General features: G+C 41.2%; 1 protein-coding gene across 2 annotated transcripts in view; it reads left to right on the plus strand.

The window, feature by feature from the left end:
* The window catches only part of RIOK3 (RIO kinase 3), a 28,607-nt gene continuing 9,537 nt past the window's right edge, over positions 1-19,070 (plus strand). The window contains exons 1-9 of one of the 2 annotated variants that reach the window (XM_007528179.3): positions 1-214; positions 9,446-9,561; positions 10,650-10,795; positions 10,890-10,997; positions 11,661-11,770; positions 13,263-13,406; positions 14,081-14,208; positions 16,758-16,955; positions 18,120-18,279. In XM_007528179.3, the coding sequence (XP_007528241.1) occupies positions 152-214; positions 9,446-9,561; positions 10,650-10,795; positions 10,890-10,997; positions 11,661-11,770; positions 13,263-13,406; positions 14,081-14,208; positions 16,758-16,955; positions 18,120-18,279 (1,173 nt within the window). In that variant the 5' untranslated portion in view covers positions 1-151. Of the gene's footprint in view, positions 273-9,445; positions 9,562-10,649; positions 10,796-10,889; positions 10,998-11,660; positions 11,771-13,262; positions 13,407-14,080; positions 14,209-16,757; positions 16,956-18,119; positions 18,280-19,070 lie in introns of both variants that reach the window. The other variant, XM_060173600.1, reaches the window with a different exon arrangement.

The following is a 19,070-nucleotide window of genomic DNA, read 5'->3' on the forward strand; positions in this document are numbered from 1 at the left end:
CCGCGGCTGCTGCCGCCGCCGCCATCTGTCACCTCAACTCCAGCACCCGCAACACTTTGCACCTACCCCGCCGCCTCTCTCCGCGGCGGTGGCAGCTTCCCAGCCCTGCCGCATTCTCTTCTCTGGTCCTGTCGCGGGTTCTTTCTCTCACATGGATCTTGTCGGAGTGGCGTCGCCAGAGGCCGGGCGGGCAGCGGCCTGGGAACCCCGCAAGGTGAGGGATAGTCTGGCCTGGCGCACCTGGCTTGTCACCGGGACTGGTCCCTCTGGAGGTGCGGGAGGGGGTGGCAGACCGACAGACGGCTCCTCTGGAGACTCGGGGGGCTACGGGCGGGGACCCGCGGCCGTGGAGTGGGGGCCCGGCGGCTGGGGGGCGGCGGAGGGCTGCCGGGGCGGGGGGGCGGGGGGGCGGGCGGGCGGGCAGGGTCCGGCTTGCCCCTTGGGGTCGCGTCCTTGGGTGCGGGCGGGCGGACCGGCAGGTGCCGGAGAGCGAGGCAGGGAGAGTCGGCCCTGAGTCAACAGAATAGTCGGCCAGTGAGTCAACAGAATAGTCCGCAGCCGGCGGGGTGGTGCGGACAGGCTGTTTGCCTAGCAGAGTACGGCCATCCTGCCTCTGATTCACTCCTCCCTCCCGTAGAAGATGAATCCAGGCATGGCCTCTCTCCCTCTACACAGTTATATGAAATATTTCATATATGTATATGATTTTTATTTATGAAATGGAGATATTGACAAGACCATAGGATCAGAGGGGCACAACTCCACACACAGTTCCCACCACCAGAGCTCCGTTCCCCCATCCCCTCCCTTGAAAGCTTTCCTATTCTTCTTTTCCCCCTTTATTGGGGGACTAATGTTTTACAGTCGACAGTAAATATAATAGTTTGTACATGCTTGACATTTCCCAGCTTTCCACATAACTATACAACCCCCACTAGATCCTCTGCCATCATGTTCCAGGACCTGTACTTCCCCCCCCTGCCCCCCGCAGTCTTTTACTTTGGTGCAGTACAACAACTCCAGTTAGTTTCATTATTTTTATTACTATTTTGCCTGCAGTGTTATTGCTCGTTGCCTGCACCACAAACACACTGCTCCTGGAGGCCATATTTTTCCATTTTGTTGCCCTTGTTGTTGTTATTGTTGTCATTGCTGTTATTATTGTTGTTGTCATTGCTGTTGTTGTTGGATAGAAGAGAGAAAAATGGAGAGAGGAGAGGAAGACAGAGAGAGGGAGAGACAGAGACACTTGCAGACCTGCTTCACCACTCGCAAAGCTTTCCCCCTGCAGGTGGGGACTGGGAACTTGAACCCAGCTCCTTATGCGCTGTAACATATGCGCTCCACCACCCGGGTCCAGGGTGTCTTTTTTCTATTAAGACCTTGTTTACAGAGCCAAGATCAGTAGGAAATAAGACAGAATTAGCAGATAGATACTAACTTATAAATTCCTCGAGTTAAGCATACATAATGACTCGTAAGAACATCAAATCGAACAAACTGTGGTGTTCAGATACATACTAAGCTCAGAACAGATTTCACATACAAAACCAATTCAGTAATAATCGCTAACTTATCCATGTTTTCCTTTAAGTGTACATCTCAGAAATATAATATTTCATTTTTATCATTCAGCAAAGAATTGTGGGGTTTACAGAAAACAGTATCTCAGTAGGCAAAACTAGTAGAAAGAAGCTGCAAGTATTATTTAATTCTCCTTTTTTTAAAAAAAAATGTATTCCTCTATTTACCCTTTTGTTTCCCTTGCTTTTTATTGTTGTAGTTATTATTGTTATTAATGTCGTCATTGTTAGGACAGAGAGAAATGGAGAAAGGAGGGGAAGAAAGAGGGGGAGAGAAAGATAGACACCTGCAGACCTGCTTCACCGCTTGTGAAGTGACTCCCCTGCAGGTGGGGAGCCGGGACCTCTAACCGTGATGCTTACGAGGGTCCTTGCTCTTCACACCAGGTGTACTTAATTAATTCTCCTTTAACTTATGGAAGATATGACTACAGAAACTTACTTGGAAGAGATAGAGATTTGAGGAGAGTCTTGAAAGATGGAAAGAATGTTGAAAGCTAGTGATTTTCAAGCTTTTTTTCATGAAGACCCTTTCATACTCTTAGAAATTATTGAGGACAAGGGCTTGGTGAGATAGTTTATTATTTTGCCATGCATGTGCCCAAAAGTCAAGCCCCCAGTATGCCCCAGGAGAGTACAGCGGTGGAGAAAGCTTTGTTGCTGTGCTGTCTGCTATCTCTCTCTCTCTCTTTTAATCTTTATTTATTATTGGATAGAGACCACCAGAAATCGAGAGGGAAGGGGGAGGTAGGGAGAGAAACAGAAACACCTGCAGCCCTGATTCACCACTTGTGAAGTTTTCCCCCTGCGGGTGCGGACCAAGGGCTTGAACCCAGGTCCTTGCGCATTTTAACATGTACGCTCAACTAGGTGCGCCACCACCCAGCCCCATGTATGCTCTTTCTGTCTGAAAAGGTCTGCCTGGAGTGAAGCCCTGGAGACTACCAAAATTAATTAATTAATTAATTAATTAAGAACCCCAAAGAACATTTATTACACTGGTCATATTTATTGATAATTTGTCACATAAGAATTAAAACTGAGAAATTTAAAGATTTATAATAAATTATATGCAAATCCTATGTTAATGTTAATAGAATTTTTATTTTAAAAAACCTATTTTCCCAAGCAAAAAATTATTGAGTATAGAATTATTTTGCCTTTTTGTAAAGGTTACTTGGATAGTTGTGATATTGTGGACAAGAAATTTGGGGGGGTGGTATTTTATTTTTTTTAACCAGAGTATTGTTCAGCTCTAGCTATGGTGGTGCGGGGAATTGAACCTGGGACTTGGAGACTCAGGCGTGAGAGTCTCTTTGCATAAACATTATGCTATCTACCCCAGCCCTAGGGGACATTTTAAAAAGGGGAAATTGGGGAGTTGGGTGGGCAGTAGCGGGTTAAGCATACGTGGCATAAAGCGCAAAGACCAGCTTAACGACTCCAGTTCGATCCCTGGCTCCCCACCTATCCCCAGCTCCCCACCTACAGGCTAGTCATTTCACAAGCATTGAAGCAGGTCTACAGGTGTCTATCTTTCTCTTCCCCTCTCTGTCTTCCCCTCCTCTCTCCATTTCCCTCTGTCTTATCTAACCTTGACATCAATAATAATAACTACAACAACAATAAAAAGCAAGGGCAACAAAAGGGAAAATAAATATTTTTTAAAAGGGGAGGCTGGGAACCCTTAATGGTTATGCAAAGAGACTTTCATGCCGGAGACTCTCAAGACCCAGGTTCAGTCCCCCACACCGCCATAAGCCAGAGCTGATTAGTGCTCTGGTTAAAAAAGGGGGGCAGATATAAATTAGAAAACTAGGCAATCTGTGAGAAAGTGGGCAGCTCTTTTTGAGAGAACTATAAAAAGTACTTTCCCTACCTACAGAGGGTGGCTTTATCAGTGGTATAGCAGTGCTGTATGCCTCTTTTTCTCTCCCCTTCTCTAGCTGTCTTCCACTCTATATTTCTCTCTATCTCTAGCCAATAAAAAAAAAATACATTAGTAGTTGTTGTTGTTTTAAGCAGGGCACTGCTCAGCTTTGGCTTATGGTGGTGTGGGGGATTGAACCTGGAACTCTGGAGCCTCAGGCATGAGAGTCTCTTTACATAACCATTATACTATCTACTCACCCCTATACCCCCCAAAGAAACAATACTTTGTGTTCTTGAAAATTGTCAGGATCATCAATGACAACGAAAGTCATAGAAAACTAAAACCAAGAGGAGACTAAGAAGATATGATGACTGAATGTGGGTCTGAGTGAGATCCTAGGGTAGAGAAAAAAGACATCAGGGGAAAGCTAAGGAAATCTGAAGTATTGAATTAACTTCAGTTAATAATAGTGTATAAATACTGATCCATTAATTGTGATAGATGTCGATACTAGTCCAGGGGAAACTGGGTCTGGTGTACTTGGGAACTTTTTGTACTATTTTTGTGATAATTTTTCTGCAAATCTAAAAGTACTTTAAAATAATATATATTAATGGTTTTGTACCAAGCTAGATCACAGATCATATTTCAGAGATTCTTATCTCAAGATGTAGAATTATCCTTTTAAGTATTCTGTTGTGTATGTGTGTCTGTCTAGATTATATCTTCTGAGTCAATAGAAAAGAGAAACCCTCCATGGATTATGGTTCTATTTATTTATTTAATCTTATTTACTGGGTAGAGACAGCTAGAAATTGAGAGGGAAGGGGGTGATAGAGAGGGAGAGAGAGAGACACCTACAACACTACTTCACCACTCACAAATCTTTCCCACTGCAGATGGGGACCAGGGGCTCGAACCCTGATCCTTGTGCATTGTAATCTGTGCACTCAACCAGGTGCAGCAACCTCAGCCCCAGTTCATCCACTTGGGATGGTGAGCTCCTTGTGCCCTTAGAGGACTATTGACTGCCCCTGTCCCGAACCTATCCCTTACACAGTTCAAGCAAACTTAGGAAGAACTTTTGACTGCTTGTTGAAAGAGTTTGGATTTGATTTCAACTGTGGAAGAAGGCAAGCTCTTAGAAATCGTACCCTTTTTCGAGGAAGTTGCTGCAGTGTGAAGTGGCCCAGCTGAGGTAGCTGGTCAGCAGAGGTTTAGAGAAATACAGCCTGAAAGCCCAAGACTCTGCTGAGCAAGATCAACAGGAATGGAATTAGGGTGCCTTCGCACTGTCCACAGTCTCTGAGTTCCCTTCCTGATCAGTTCTGTCCTCAGAATAGCACAGTTAAGCTTACCAATTTACATCTCTTCTGAGGGTTTTTTTCTCAAGCTTTAACACCATAGTAGGAAATTTTGACTGCTGGCAAAAGATTAGAAGCATCAGAAGGGAGTAACTTCAAGATAGAGAAAAGGACTATAGTAGTGATATAGAAAAGCACCAGCCTTCAATAGCCTGGGAACAAGCCGAAAGTTCTGTGAAATTTTCAATATTTTTTTCTCTCTCTCTCTCTCTCTTTTTAAAAATATTTTATTTATTTATTTTTAGTGAAAGAGGGATACAGAGAGAAAGATACACAGAGAGAGCTACCAGAGCACTGCTCAGCTGTGGCTCATGGTGGAGCTGGGGACGGAACCTGGGACTTTGGAGCCTCAGGCTTGAATTTTTTTTTTTTTAAACCATAGCATTGCTCAGCTCTTGCTTATGGTGGTGTGGGGGACAGAACCTGGGACTTTGGAACCTCAGGCATGAGAGTCTCTTTGCATAACCATTATGCTATCTACTCACCACAGTATTTTCTTTTGGTACATATTAGTTGCTTAATAGTAGATTGTCTCTTTCTCTAAAACTCTGTTCTGGACTATGAGGAGTAAAGAATTTCAAACTGTTCATGTTTTATTGTGACTGACGGCATTATCTCTACTAGAGTGAGTATGCCATGCCCCTGTAGGGATACAAGTCAAAGGACCTAGCTTTAAATTGAGACAGCCTTATGGAGGAGGTGACATTTAGTTTGAGAGAAATAGAGAAGAGAGAAAAATTATTGAGGAGAAAGATACATAGGAAGGCATTGAAGTATGCTAGTCCATAGACTAAGTGAGAGATACAGCTGGAAAGAATGATTTGGGTCAGGTCATGAAGGGCATTCCTAACTGACGCATTTGAGACCAAAGTCAGTATTGGTTTGCTTCTCACCTCCCGGGATAGTGACTAATAGCGTAAAATGCTAAGGTACAGCCTCTTGGGTCCTACTGCCTTGATTCAGATCTCAATACTTTCATTTGTGTTAAAACTTGTATTAAAAAACTGAGTGCAAGGGGCCAGGTGGTGGTGCACCTGGTTATGTGCACACACATTACAATGCACAAGGACCTGGGTTCAAGTCCCTGGTCCTCACCTGCAGAGGGAAAGCTTCACAAAGTGGTAAAGGGCTGCAAGTTTCTCTGTCTCCCTCTCTATCACTCCGCCTCCCCTCTCAATTTCTGTCTCTTCAATGTATTCAATCTTATTTTAATAAGATTAAAATCTTAGGGGAAAAAAAAAACTTAGTGCATCTGTTTCTAAATCTATAAAATAGATTCATATCATTACGGTAATTGCACCACTATGTGAATTTATCTGTGTAAGTTGTGTATCTAAGCGACTCAACCATAGTATTTCAGTGTTGTCTTTTAATGCTGCTAATCATTTTTAAATGTGATTGGCAGGTCTAAATTAGAGCTTCATTTGGAAACTGAGTTTTGTTTTTTTAATATTTATTTATTTCCTTTTATTGCCCTTATTATTTTATTGTTGTAGTCATTGTTGGATAGGACAGAGAGAAATGGAGAGAGGAAGGGAAGGAGAGAGGAAGGGAAGACAGAGGGGGAGAGAAAGATACACCTGCAGACCTGCTTCACCGCTTGTGAAGTGACTCCCCTGCAGGTGGGGAGCTGGGCCTCGAACTGGGATCCTTATGCCAGTCCTTGCGCTTTGCGCCACGTGAGCTTAACCCACTGAGCTACCACCTGACTCCCCCTGGAAGCTGGATTTTGAAATTGATCAAACATAACGTTTCTAGGCAAAGACACAGTGTTATGTTCCATCTAGAGTTCACAGAAGGAAGCCAGAAGTTATAAAAGTGCCAACTGTCTTGCCTGAGGCTCTGAAGTCACAGGTTCAATCCCCCGCATCACCATAAGCCAGAGTTGACCAGTGCTCCGGTAAAAAGAGAAGAAAAAAAAAAAAGTAAAAAGTGTGTGTGTGTGTGTGTGTGTGTGTGTGTGTGTGTGTGTGTGTGTGTGTGTAGTTTATTTATTCATTTCACAAAAGAGAGAACCAAACTACTTTGCATGTGGAGTGCTGGCTGGGGCTTAAATCTTGTAAGCCCCCTCTCCAACACAATATAATTTACATTTTCAAGGGGGCTGAGATAGTGATATCACTGAGGAAGGCTAATTCAAAAGGAGTGTCAGAAAGTAATTGTAGTGATGCTCTTTCTAGAATCCTTCTCAGCTTCTAAAGTTCAGAAATCTGTTTTTTTTTTTTTATTATTTTTGCTTTTGTATTAGTGTATCCTAAGATGTCTTGAGAAACTCCCATACACTTTTTTATACAGAGATCATTGATTCTTTACATTAAAATGAAGGTGACTCTGGTTGAATACCTATCTGCCTTGTATGTGTAAAGCCCTGGCTTTGATCTGTAGTACTACATAAAAAGTTCCAGTAGTGCTCTGCTTAATTCCTCTCCCTCTTCTCCTTCTCCTTCTCCCTGCTCTCCCTCTCCTTCCTCCCCCTCCCTCTCCCTCCCCCTCTCCTTCCTCTCCCCCTCCTTCCTCCCCCTCCTCCTCCCTCCCTCTCTTCCTCCTCTCCCTCCTCCTCCTCCTTCCCCCTCTCCCTCCTCTTCCCTCCTCCTCCTTCCTCTCCCTCCTCTTCCTCCCTCCCCTCCCTCTCCCTCTTCTCCCTCTCCCTCCTTCTCCCTCTCATTCTTTCTCTCCTTCTCCCTCTCCCTCTCTTTCAATTAAAAAAAATTTTGGGGAGTCGGGCTGTAGCGCAACGGGTTAAGCGCAGGTGGCGCAAAGCACAAGGACTGGCATAAGGATCCCGGTTCGAGCCCCCGGCTCCCCACCTGCAGGGGAGTCACTTCACAGGCGGTGAAGCAGATCTGCAGGTGTCTATCTTTCTCTCCCCCTCTCTGTCTTCCCCTCCTCTCTCCATTTCTCTCTGTCCTATCCAACAATGACAACAACAATAATAACTACAACAATAAAACAACAAGGGCAACAAAAGGGAATAAATAAATAAAATAAATATTTAAAAAAATTTAAAAAAAGAAAGGAAAAAAAATTTTGATACATTAGAATGAGGTATAACTTCTGGGTGGGCTTTGTCTTCTGTTAGTTGGTACAGTCTGTTCTTATAAGAAAACCTAGCTGGGGAGCCAGCTATATTCAGAAGGCTGCTTGGTGATCTGAGAATCAGAATAAAGGGTATTTATTGCATTAACTCTTTCCCTATGGTACAGTGACGCTATGTCAGCCTTGTGCTTTCCTTCAACTAAAAGGGCACGTCCTCCCCAAACAGACTAAAAAGTGCTTTTGGCTATTGTAGCATACATTTATCTTTGATTGGATTTGAGCTATCTGATGTTTTCTCTTTTTTTTTATTTTTTTAAATATTTATTTATTTTCCCTTCTGTTGCCCTTGTTTTTCATTGCTGTTGTAGTTATTGTTGTTATTGATGTTGTCATTGTTAGATAGGACAGAGAGAAATGGAGAGAGGAGGGGGAGACAGAGGGGGAGAGAAGGACACCTGCAGACCTGCTTCACCACTTATAAAGTGACTCCCCTGCAGGTGGGGAGCCAGAGGCTCCAACCGGAATCCTTAAGCCAGCCCTTGCGCTTTGCACCGTGTGCGCTTAACCTGCTGCGCCACCACCTGGCTCCCATTGCTTTATCTTTTAAGGTGATTTGTACTACTAGGTCATCATTTGTTTTATTATTTAATTATTTTAATTCTTTTTTATCTGAGTTCTCAAATGCTTTAGATATTTTACTTATTAGAGAAAACTGACAGACTGCCTAGGGCTGCACAGCTCTGGCTTGTGCTGGTGCTGGGGTTTATCCTGGGGACCTTGGAGCCTGAGTCCTGCAAGTCTTTTTGCATCATCATTAGGCTATTTCCCTAGCCCAACTATTTATATTCTTAAAAAGATCAACCTAGGAAGTCGGGGTAGCGCAGCGGGTTAAGCGCATGTGGCGCAAATCGCAAGGACCAACTTAAGGATCCTGGTTCGAACCCCCGGCTCCCCACTGCAGGGGAGTCGCTTCACAGGCAGTGAAGCAGGACTGCAGGTGTCTGTCTTTCTCTCCTCTCTGTCTTCCCCTCCTCTCTCTATTTCTCTCTGTCCTATCCAACAACAATGACGAGATCAATAACAACAACAATAATAACAAAAAAAAAGGGCAACAAAAGGGAAAATAAAATAAAAAAAAAATCAACCTCTGTGGTCCAGGAGGTGGTGCAGTGGCTAAGGCACTAGACTCTCAAGCATGAGGTTCTGAGTCCAATCCCCAGTAGCACAAGTTACCAGAGTGATGTCTGGTTCTTTCTCTCTCTCCTTTCTCATTAATAACTAAAAAAAATCTTAAAAAAAAAAAAAAAGATCAGCCTCAAGGGGCCAGGCAGTGGTGCACCTGCTTAAGAGCTCACATTACAGTGCACAAGGACCCACGTTCAAGCCCCTGGTTCCTACCAGTAGGGAGAAAGCTTCACAAGTGGTAAAGCAGGGCTGCAGGTGTCTCTGTCTCCCCCTCCCCTCTCAATTTCTTTCTGTTCGTGTCCAAGAATAAATAATAATAATAAAAAGATTAATCTTATTTTCATGTTTGGAAGGCACTTTATTATTATGGACTTAATCCACATCTCCTTATATTTCTCTAATAGTGTCCATGGGCTACCCCTCCAAATACAATATCGTGTTCTTTGACTGATGTGATGAGTGAAGAGTTGGCGAAGGAATTGCAACTACAAGAGGAGGCTGCTGCATTTCCTGAAGTTGTGTAAGTAAGACTCATAAAGAGGCTATTTAACCAGCAGTTGATTACCAACAGAGTTCAGGACGTAGTTAGTGATTTCCCGGCACCGTACTGGTGAAATATATCTAGGAAAGGAATGTAGTGAGTAAGAAGAACGTCATGCTGGGGAAACTGGTGTTTGTATTTTGGTCCAGGTTCTGTGGCTGGCTTTTGGTATTATCTTTTTTTTTCTTTAATTTTTTAAATTTTATTTATTTATTATTGGATAGAGACAGAAATTGACAGGAGAGGGGGTGGTAGAGAGGGAAAGAGACAGAGAGACATCTGCAGCCCTATTTCACCACTTACGAAGCTTTCCCCCTGCAAATGGGGACCAGGGTCTTGAACCTAGGACCTTGTACACTGTAGCATGTGCACTTAACCAGGTGTGCCACCACCTGGCCTCCTGGTATTGTCTTGTGTTCTTTTCTGCGGGCTTTAGTAATACTAAGGTTGAGCCAGATGATCTCCAAATTAATAAGTAGTCTTGATCAAATCTTTGTTTTATGTGTTAATCATATATATAATTTGCATACATAGCATATGTGTGCTCCATTACATTTATGATTACAAATATGTTCCCTCCTTTGATCAGAGCAAATGAATTCTGGGTCTCAGTTTGGAATTATTGTTATATAACTTCTTTAGTTTTCTCTCACCACTTAGTTGTTGCTCTCACAGGAGAGGGTAGCTGGACAAATAAGAGTAAATAGGGGCCGGGTGGTGGCGCACCTAGGGGAGCGCACATGTCACAGTGTACAAGGACCCAGGATCGAGCCTCCAATCCCTGCCTGTAAGGGGAAAGCTTTGTGAGTGGTGAAGTAGGGCTGCAGGTATCTCTCTGTCTCTCTCCCTCTCTATCACCCCTCCCCTCTTGATTTCTGGCTGTCTCCATCTAACAAATAAATAAAGATAATACAAAAAAAATTTTTTTAAAAGAGTAAATAACCTGGTAAAGTTCTTTGCCCTTTTCAACAGTTTTGACACTGACAAGGTCCATCCTACTTTCATAACTGGTAGCATCTGTTTATATGAGCACATTATATTAGTTCACATTGCCTTATTTTGAATAGTGTTGCTGAAGGACCATTTATTACTGGAGAAAACATTGACACTTCCAGCGACCTAATGCTGGCTCAGATGCTACAGATGGAATTTGACAGAGAATATGATGCACAGCTTAGGCGTGAAGAAAAAAAATTCAATGGAGATAGCAAAGGTACTACGATCTTATTGTGACAGCACCATTGGGTAGAAAAAAGTGCTTGCTAACATCTATCTAAGTGAATCTTCAACTATTCTTGTTTTTGAAGTTTCCATCTCCTTTGAAAATTACCGAAAAGTACATCCTTATGAAGACAGTGATAGCTCTGAAGATGAGGTTGATTGGCAAGATACCCGTGATGATCCTTACAGACCAGGTACTGATGCCTTTCTCTCCTTCCTTCTTTCTTTTTCCCAGAGCACTGCTCAGCTCTGGCTAATGGTGGTGCTGGGGATTGAACCATTGAACCTGGGGCTTTAGAGCCTCAGGCATGAGAGTCTCTTTACATAAACATTATGCTATATATACCTGCCCTCTTGTTTTATAAATAATATTTGGTTTATGTATTGATTGAGAGATCAGAGCAGTGTCCAACTTTGGTTTATGGTGATGCTGGGGATTGTACCTGGGACTTCAGAGCTTTGGACATGAAAGTCTTTTGCATAACCATTATGCTATCTCCCCAGCCCTACTTTTCTTTTTCTTTCTTTTTTTTTTCCCTACTTTCTTTTTTTTAACCAGAGCACTGATCAGCTATGGCTTGGGGGGAGGGGGACAGGGAGAGAGATTCCACCCGGGACTTTGGAGCCTCAGATATGAGAGTCTCTTTGCATAACCATTACACTGTCCTACCCCTTCCCCTACTTTTATTTTTTTAGTGGGGCTATAGAAAAAGTAAGTTTTCCATTGAATCCTTGCGTCTTATATTTAATTCTAATTTGGCGATTTACTGTTAGATTAAATATCTTTTCAGATAATGTTGACTGTAACAGTTTAGTCTGCTATTTTTACATTTTTGACTTGTTTTAATCACCTTTAGCAAAACCTGTTCCTACTCCCAAAAAGGGTTTTATTGGTAAAGGAAAAGATATTACCACCAAACATGACGAAGTAGTATGTGGAAGAAAGAACACAGCCAGAATGGAAAATGTAAGTAATAGAGAGTATTATCTCTCTTTTTAAAAATACTTATTTATTTGTTTTAATGAAAAAGATACAGATAGAACGATAGACACACCAACTGACTGATCAGAGCACTGCTCAACTCTGGTTTATGGTGTTGCTGGGGATTGAAACTGGGATCTCAAAGCCTCAGAAATGAAAAATCTTGGGTGGGAGTAGATAGCATAATGGTTATGCAAACAGACTCTCATACCTGAGGCTCCAAAGTCCCATGTTCCAAAGTCCAAAGTCCCTGCACCACCATAAGCCAGAGCTGAGCAGTGCTCTTGTAAAAAAAAAAGGGGGGGGGGTGCTGGGTGGTGACACACCTGATTGAGTGCACGTTACAATGCACAAGGACCCAGGTTCGAGTCCCCCATCCCCATCTGAAGAAGGAAAGCTTTGCAAGTGGTGAAACAGCGCGGCAGGTGTTTCTCTATCTCCCCTTTCCTTCTTGATTTCTGGCTACCTCTATCCAGTAGATAAAGAAAATCTTTAAAAATTATTTTAAGGGAGTTGAGTGGTAGCACAGCGGGTTAAGCACACATGGTGCAAAGTGCAAGGACCGGCATAAGGATCTCAGTTTGAGCCCCCCGGCTCCCCACCTGCAGGAGAGTTGCTTCACAAGCAGTGAAGCAGGTCTACAGGTGTCTGTCTTTCTCTCCTCCTGTGTTCCCTTCCTGTCTCCATTTCTCTCTGTCTTATCCAACAATGATAACATCAATAACAACAGTAAAACAACAAGGGCAACAAAAGGAAATAAATATTTTTTTAAAAATGGAATAATGAAAGTTTCGCATATACATTATGCTGTCTCCCCAGCCTGAGAGTATTATCTCTAAATCAGGGGCTTATTAAAATAAGTTGAAAATATAAGGTGATGTATGCAGTTTCTTAAATAAAACTGTTGCTAGCAAGGTAGCTCACTTCCATCGTATGCTTGCTTTTTTAAAAAATTTTTTTAAAGATTTTATTTATTTATTAATGAGAAAGATAGGAGAAGAGAGAGAAAGAATCAGACATTACTCTGGTACATGCACTGCGGAGGATCGAACTCCGGACCTCATGCATGAGCGAGCGTCCAATACTTTATCCGCTGTGCCACCTCCCAGACCACTGTATGCTTGCTTTGTCATGCTCATGACTCAGGATCAAGCCTGGACACCCACCCCTACCCTACTGGAGGAAGTACTGTGGTGTCTTTCTCTGTCTCTGATTTTTTTTTTCCTCTGGAAAAATTGGCCTGTAGCAGTGAAGCCCCAGTAACAAAAAAAGACTAAGAAATAATAATACTAATGCTACGATTCCTGTTGTTTATTAGCAGGTGCCTTTGTTTTTTCTTTAATGTCTGTGTGTTGTGTTTTCATTGCATGCACATGTATTGAATAGGGAATTTGTTCCAAATAAAGATAGAATTCACTGTTTTTTGGTTTTGCTCTCCACATTTTAAAGTATTCTGATGCTGATTCTTATTTGGCAGTTTGCACCTGGATTTCAGGTAGGCGATGGGATTGGCATGGATTTAAAGCTCTCAAACCATGTTTTCAATGCTTTAAAACAACACGCCTACTCAGAGCAACGTCGAAGTGCCCGTCTCCATGAGAAAAAGGAGCATTCTACTGCAGTAAGTATCTTACATTTTTCTTCAGTAGAAATATTCAACTAGAAAACTTCACATTTGATTTTTTTTTTTTGTGAGAATAACTTTTCAGATCAAGTATGTAAATAAAATCCAAGCTTTGCTAGTTGACTTTTTAGATTCATTGTAATAATTATTAGTCACTTATTCAAAATTAATAGTTTAGGGTGATCCTCATTCGCGCTGTCTAGTTTAAATTGCATATGACTGTTCAAATGTTTAAGATGATTATTATAATGCAGTGTGATATATAACATTGTTAAATAAGTATTAATAATCATATAGTGTAGTGATTCATATAAAACAATAATACTAGTGTGTTAGCTTATAAAGTCAATACAGTAACTAGGTAATACAAATACTATTGAATATATTAATTAGATTTATAATATAATAATATGATAAGATGTTACAGTCTTTGAAGATAGAATCATTTTGACTGAGCTACTAATTCTTTTAGATATTTACTTTTAAAGACATTATAACTAGAGGAATTAATTATACCTTGTCGAAACTCCTTTATAAGTACTACATATACACAAATTAAATGATAAAAGTTAATAAGCACATATTTGTTGCATAGGGTAGATATTAGAAATGGTTCAGAAAATATTTTATGATTTAAAGGTCATTTTTACTTAATACTTTGTCTTTTCCAGGAAAAAGCAGTTGACCCCAAGACACGTTTACTCATGTATAAAATGGTCAACTCTGGAATGCTGGAGACAATCACTGGCTGTATTAGTACAGGAAAGGAATCTGTTGTCTTTCATGCATATGGAGGGAGGTAAATTGGTGAAATATAGTACTTGCACATCAACAGAAACTTACTCTTTCTACCTATTGTAATGCACTTACACAAAATTAGATTTTTAAAAAATATTTCTTAATCTTTATTTACATATTATTGGATAGAGACAGAGAAAAGAGAGAGAGACACCTGCAGTCCTTGCTTCACCACTTGTGAAGCTTTCCCCCTACAGGTGGGGACCAGGGAATTGAACCTGGGGAACCTGGGTCCTTATGCACTGTAATGTGTGCACTTAACCAGGTTCACCACCACCTGGCCCCTACACAAAATTAAATTTAATGTTAATAGTAATTTTAAATGTATTATAGAAAGACTAGACAGTATAAAGGATTGATAAAGAAAAACACAATCATCCTAATGCCACCATCCAGTGGTAACCATATATATTCCACTAGCGTTTTTATTTTCCCTTATTTTTCATTATTTTTCACTATTGCAATTATATACGGATAGCCCTAAGTGGCAGGATGAAATTTGAATATGGACTTGCCCCCCCATATCCATGATCTTACCACTATTAGACCCTTTGGTATTAAGCTAGGAGGAGGGTACTGAGTACCCAGGGAAATAGCTCAATTGGTAGAGGCTTGGACATGAGATTTCTAACATTCCTGCTCCAATTCCTGGCACTGCATATACTAGAATGGTGCTCTGGGGAAGCTTCTGGATAAGTCTGCCTCCTTTAAGTCTATGCAGTCTAATAGTAAGAAAATAGAATACAGGGGCCGGGCGGTAGTGCAGCATTTAAGCACACATGGCACAAAGCACAAGGACTGCTATAAGGATACCCGTTTGAGCCCCCAGCTTCTCACCTGCAGAGGGGTTGCTTCACAAGCAGTGAAGCAGGTCTGCATGTGTCTGTCTGTCTTTCTCTTCCCCCTCTGTCTTCCCCATCTCTCTCGATTTCTCTCTGTCCTATACAAGGACGACAACAATAATAGTAACGACAAGGGCAACAGAAGGGGAAAGAAATGGCCTCCAGGAGCAGTGGATTCATAGCATAGGCACTGAGCCCCAGCAATGACCCTGGAGGCAAAATAAATATTTAAAAAAGAAAGAAAATAGAATACACAGAAGCCTGTCACATAAAGCTGAGTCATTCAGGGATCTAAGGAGAGTAGTTGCCAGCTGTTGTGAAATATTTGGGTCTCTCATCACTGTAAGAAGATCTGGTTTTGAGCACTGGTACCTTACGGGGGAGCACCTTGAACTACATGGCCATGTTGCAGTGTATCGCCTTCCCGTCTCAAAAGAAAAAAAAAAAAGTGGGAAATTGGGCTGGGAAGGCTACTGTGGTATTTCACGTGCCTAAGGTCTTGTGTTCATTCCCTGACGCTGCATTTTTTAAAGTTGGGTTGGGAGATACTGCAGTGGTTGAAATGGGCAAAGAGGTGGTAGTTGAAATGAAGAGTATCAAACAGTTGTCATGTTTTAAGCTAAAAGGCAATAATATATGCTGTCTGATTGAAAAGACTTGAAAGATTAGATTCTTGATGAGAATACATGGGTGGTACCAGTTCTAAGAGCGGGGGAAGGGAAGATTTAGGATGAATTATCAAGAGTTTTTGTTTTAGACATGTTAGTTTTGAGACACGTGCTAGGTATTTAGGTAAATAGGTGTAAAGATCTCAAAGGTACAAACTGAGGATATATGTATAGGTGACACCTACACCTATGACAATTTCTGAATATCCTTCCCTTTTTTTCCCTCTTCTCTCTTTGCATCTTGATGGAACTGAAGTTCAGAGCCCTTTGGACATCTTCTCCTAACATTTCTCCCTCTCTTGGGGTAGAGACCAAAATTCTTTAGGGAATGAATGCAGAAGGTAGGAAGGAGTTCTGGCTTCTGTTAATTGCTTCTCCATTGAACTTGGGTATCAGTAGCTCTGATCATTTTTTTCTTTTTTCTTTCTTTTTCTTTTTCTTTTTTTTTTTTTTTTTTTTACCTCCAGAGTTATCACTGGGACTCAGTGCTTGCACTATGAATCCACTGCTCCTAGTGGCCTTTTATTGGATAGGACAGAGAGATATTGAGAGGGATGGGGAGATAGAGAGGAAGAGAGATACCTGCAGACCTGCTTCACAAATTGTGAAGTGACACCCCCCCCCCCTTTAGGTGAGGAGTCTTGAACTGGGATCTTTGTGCTTTGTACTGTGCCAGTTCTCAACTGTAGTGTTTTTTTTGTTGTTGTTTTTTTTAACCAAAGCACTGCTCAGCTCTGGCTTATGGTGGTGAGGGGGATTGAACCTAGGACTTTGGAGCCTCAGGCATGAGGCTGATCATTATGCTATCTACCCCCCGCTCGTGTTAGTTGTTTTTCTAATCTAATGTGCTTATTTTATTCTCCCTATCACCGCCTTGTGTACACATAGGGCAGGGACCCCTCTACTTATCTTCACATCTAAGAAAACCAGTTCTACTTTGTTGTTTTTAATGATTCCCTCTTGCTCCCACAGAATTGTAATTTGACATTATTTGTGACCTTGCTTTTTTATTAAATCAATTTTTTTTTTCTTCCACTTAGCATGGAGGATGAAAAGGAAGACAGTAAAGCAATACCTCCAGAATGTGCCATCAAGGTATTTAAAACAACCCTTAATGAGTTTAAGAACCGTGACAAATACATTAAAGATGATTTCAGGTTTAAAGATCGCTTCAGTAAACTAAATCCACGTAAGATCATCCGCATGTGGGCAGAAAAAGAAATGCACAACCTCACAAGGTAAAGAAAATCATCATGCTTGAAATCATCTCAGGTGATGCTATTAGGTCTACTAGAAAGGCCAATATAATAAAATCCATGCTTTCTTTTAAACTCATCTATAGATATTATGAAAAAAATTATGAAAAGTCTTGTAATGCTAGTATCTACTGAGACTTTGTAGGAAAATATTTCCATATATGTAACATCTTTGGATGAATTTTTTTGTTCATCAGGAAAATTTTAAAGAAATTAAGTCATTTTCTGACTAAGACATTTTGCCATATATCTAAATGCTTTCTTCTTCTCCTCCTCCTTCTCCGTCTTCTTCTTCTTCTTATGAGGCTTGTAACTTTTTTCTTTCTTTCAGAAAAAAATCTGTTATATGTGATGTTTGATATTTTGGTGAGGACAGGATTTACGGGGCAAATTGCATTTAACTTTATTGAACTCAATTTTCTAAGCAGTTTATTTAATCAGTGAATTCTTTTAGTGGTTTTTTTAGATGTTTATTTTATTTAGATGTTTATTTCCAGCAACAATTTTCCTTATTTATCATTTGCAAAATTCTTCTATCAATACATAGTTGAGCTGCTAAGTAGAATAATAAATCATTTTTCTATACCTCTGTGGTCTCATCACTATCTTCCTTGAAATTCTTCAACTGTTCCCATAGTCTTTACTATAAAACCCTAAGTCCTTTTGTGACATGGAGCTTGCCTAGCTTTGTAGTATCACCTATAGATCTCTTCCTCCTACTAGAAATGAGCTGTGTGGATTTATTCACATTTTCCCAAATGGACTTGCTCTTTAACACCTCTGTGCAGTTCAGCAAGCCCTTACAGCACTCCCCTAGCACTATCTTAATCTGGCTAATTCTGTTGGCCCATTTCTTCTAATATGCCTTCCCTGATAGACTAAGTGTAGCCATAGCTACATACATAGCCCACCCCTGCCAATGTATATACCATTCTGCATTGTTCTCTCCTGACCTATCTGTGGTTTTCCCCAGTCCCTGGTTTTCATGATGACAGAGACTGTGTCTAACTGTCTCTGAATTCCCACATCTCCACAGTAGATATAATGCCTTCTTTTGTTAGACCCATGTCAGATATATTTGTTGCTGAATAGAGAATGTTGTCCTCCTGCTGAACTTTATATTCTTAATCATATGTTTCTATATAGGATGCAGAGAGCTGGAATTCCCTGTCCAACAGTTGTACTGCTCAAGAAACACATTTTAGTCATGTCTTTTATTGGCCACGATCAAGTCCCAGCCCCTAAATTAAAAGAAGTAAAGCTTAATAGTGAAGAAATGAAAGAAGCCTACTGTCAGACTCTTCATGTAAGTATTACTTCCAAAACTGACTTTAAATAGTTTAAAAATATTTCTGCTAAACTTAAAAAAAAAAACACCTAAAATAGTACTGTTTTATGCTGATATAAAAGTACAACTAAAATTATGAAGAAATATTAACATGAAGAAGTTGTATTTGGCGCTACGCAATGTTACACTTAGTTGAGCATACATGTTGCAAAGCACAGGGACCCGGTTTCAAGCCTCTGTTCCCCATGATCAGTGAAGCAGTACTGTAGATGTCTCCCTCACTATCTGCCCCTGCCCTCTCAATTTCTCTGTCTCTATACAATAAAAAAATAAACAAAATTTTTTTTTTAAAGAATTGTCTGAATAGCAAAGTGTGTGTTAAATAGTTCAGTCACACACGAGTTGAGCACACATGTTACAATGTACTAGGACCCAGGTTCAAACCCCCACTCCCCACCTGTAGTGGGAAAGCTTAATGAGTGATGAAGTAGGTCTGTAAGGTGTCTTTCTCTGTTTTCCCCGCCCTTTCAGTTTCTCTCTATCCTATCAAATAAAAAGAAAAAGGGGGGTCGGGCAGTAGCACAGCGGGTTAAGTGGACGTGGCATGAATAACAGGGACCGGCTAAGGATCCCGGTTTGAGCCCTCGGCTCCCCACCTACAGGGGAATTGTTTCACAAGCAGTGAAGCAGGTCTGCAGGTGTCTATCTCTTCCCCCCTCTGTCTTCCCCTCCTCTCTCCATTTCTCTCTTTCCTATGCAGTAATAACAAAAATGATAAACAACAAGGACAACAAAAGGGAAAAAATGGC

This window comes from Erinaceus europaeus, chromosome 15, assembly GCF_950295315.1.
Source record: "Erinaceus europaeus chromosome 15, mEriEur2.1, whole genome shotgun sequence".
NCBI lineage: Eukaryota > Metazoa > Chordata > Mammalia > Eulipotyphla > Erinaceidae > Erinaceus > Erinaceus europaeus.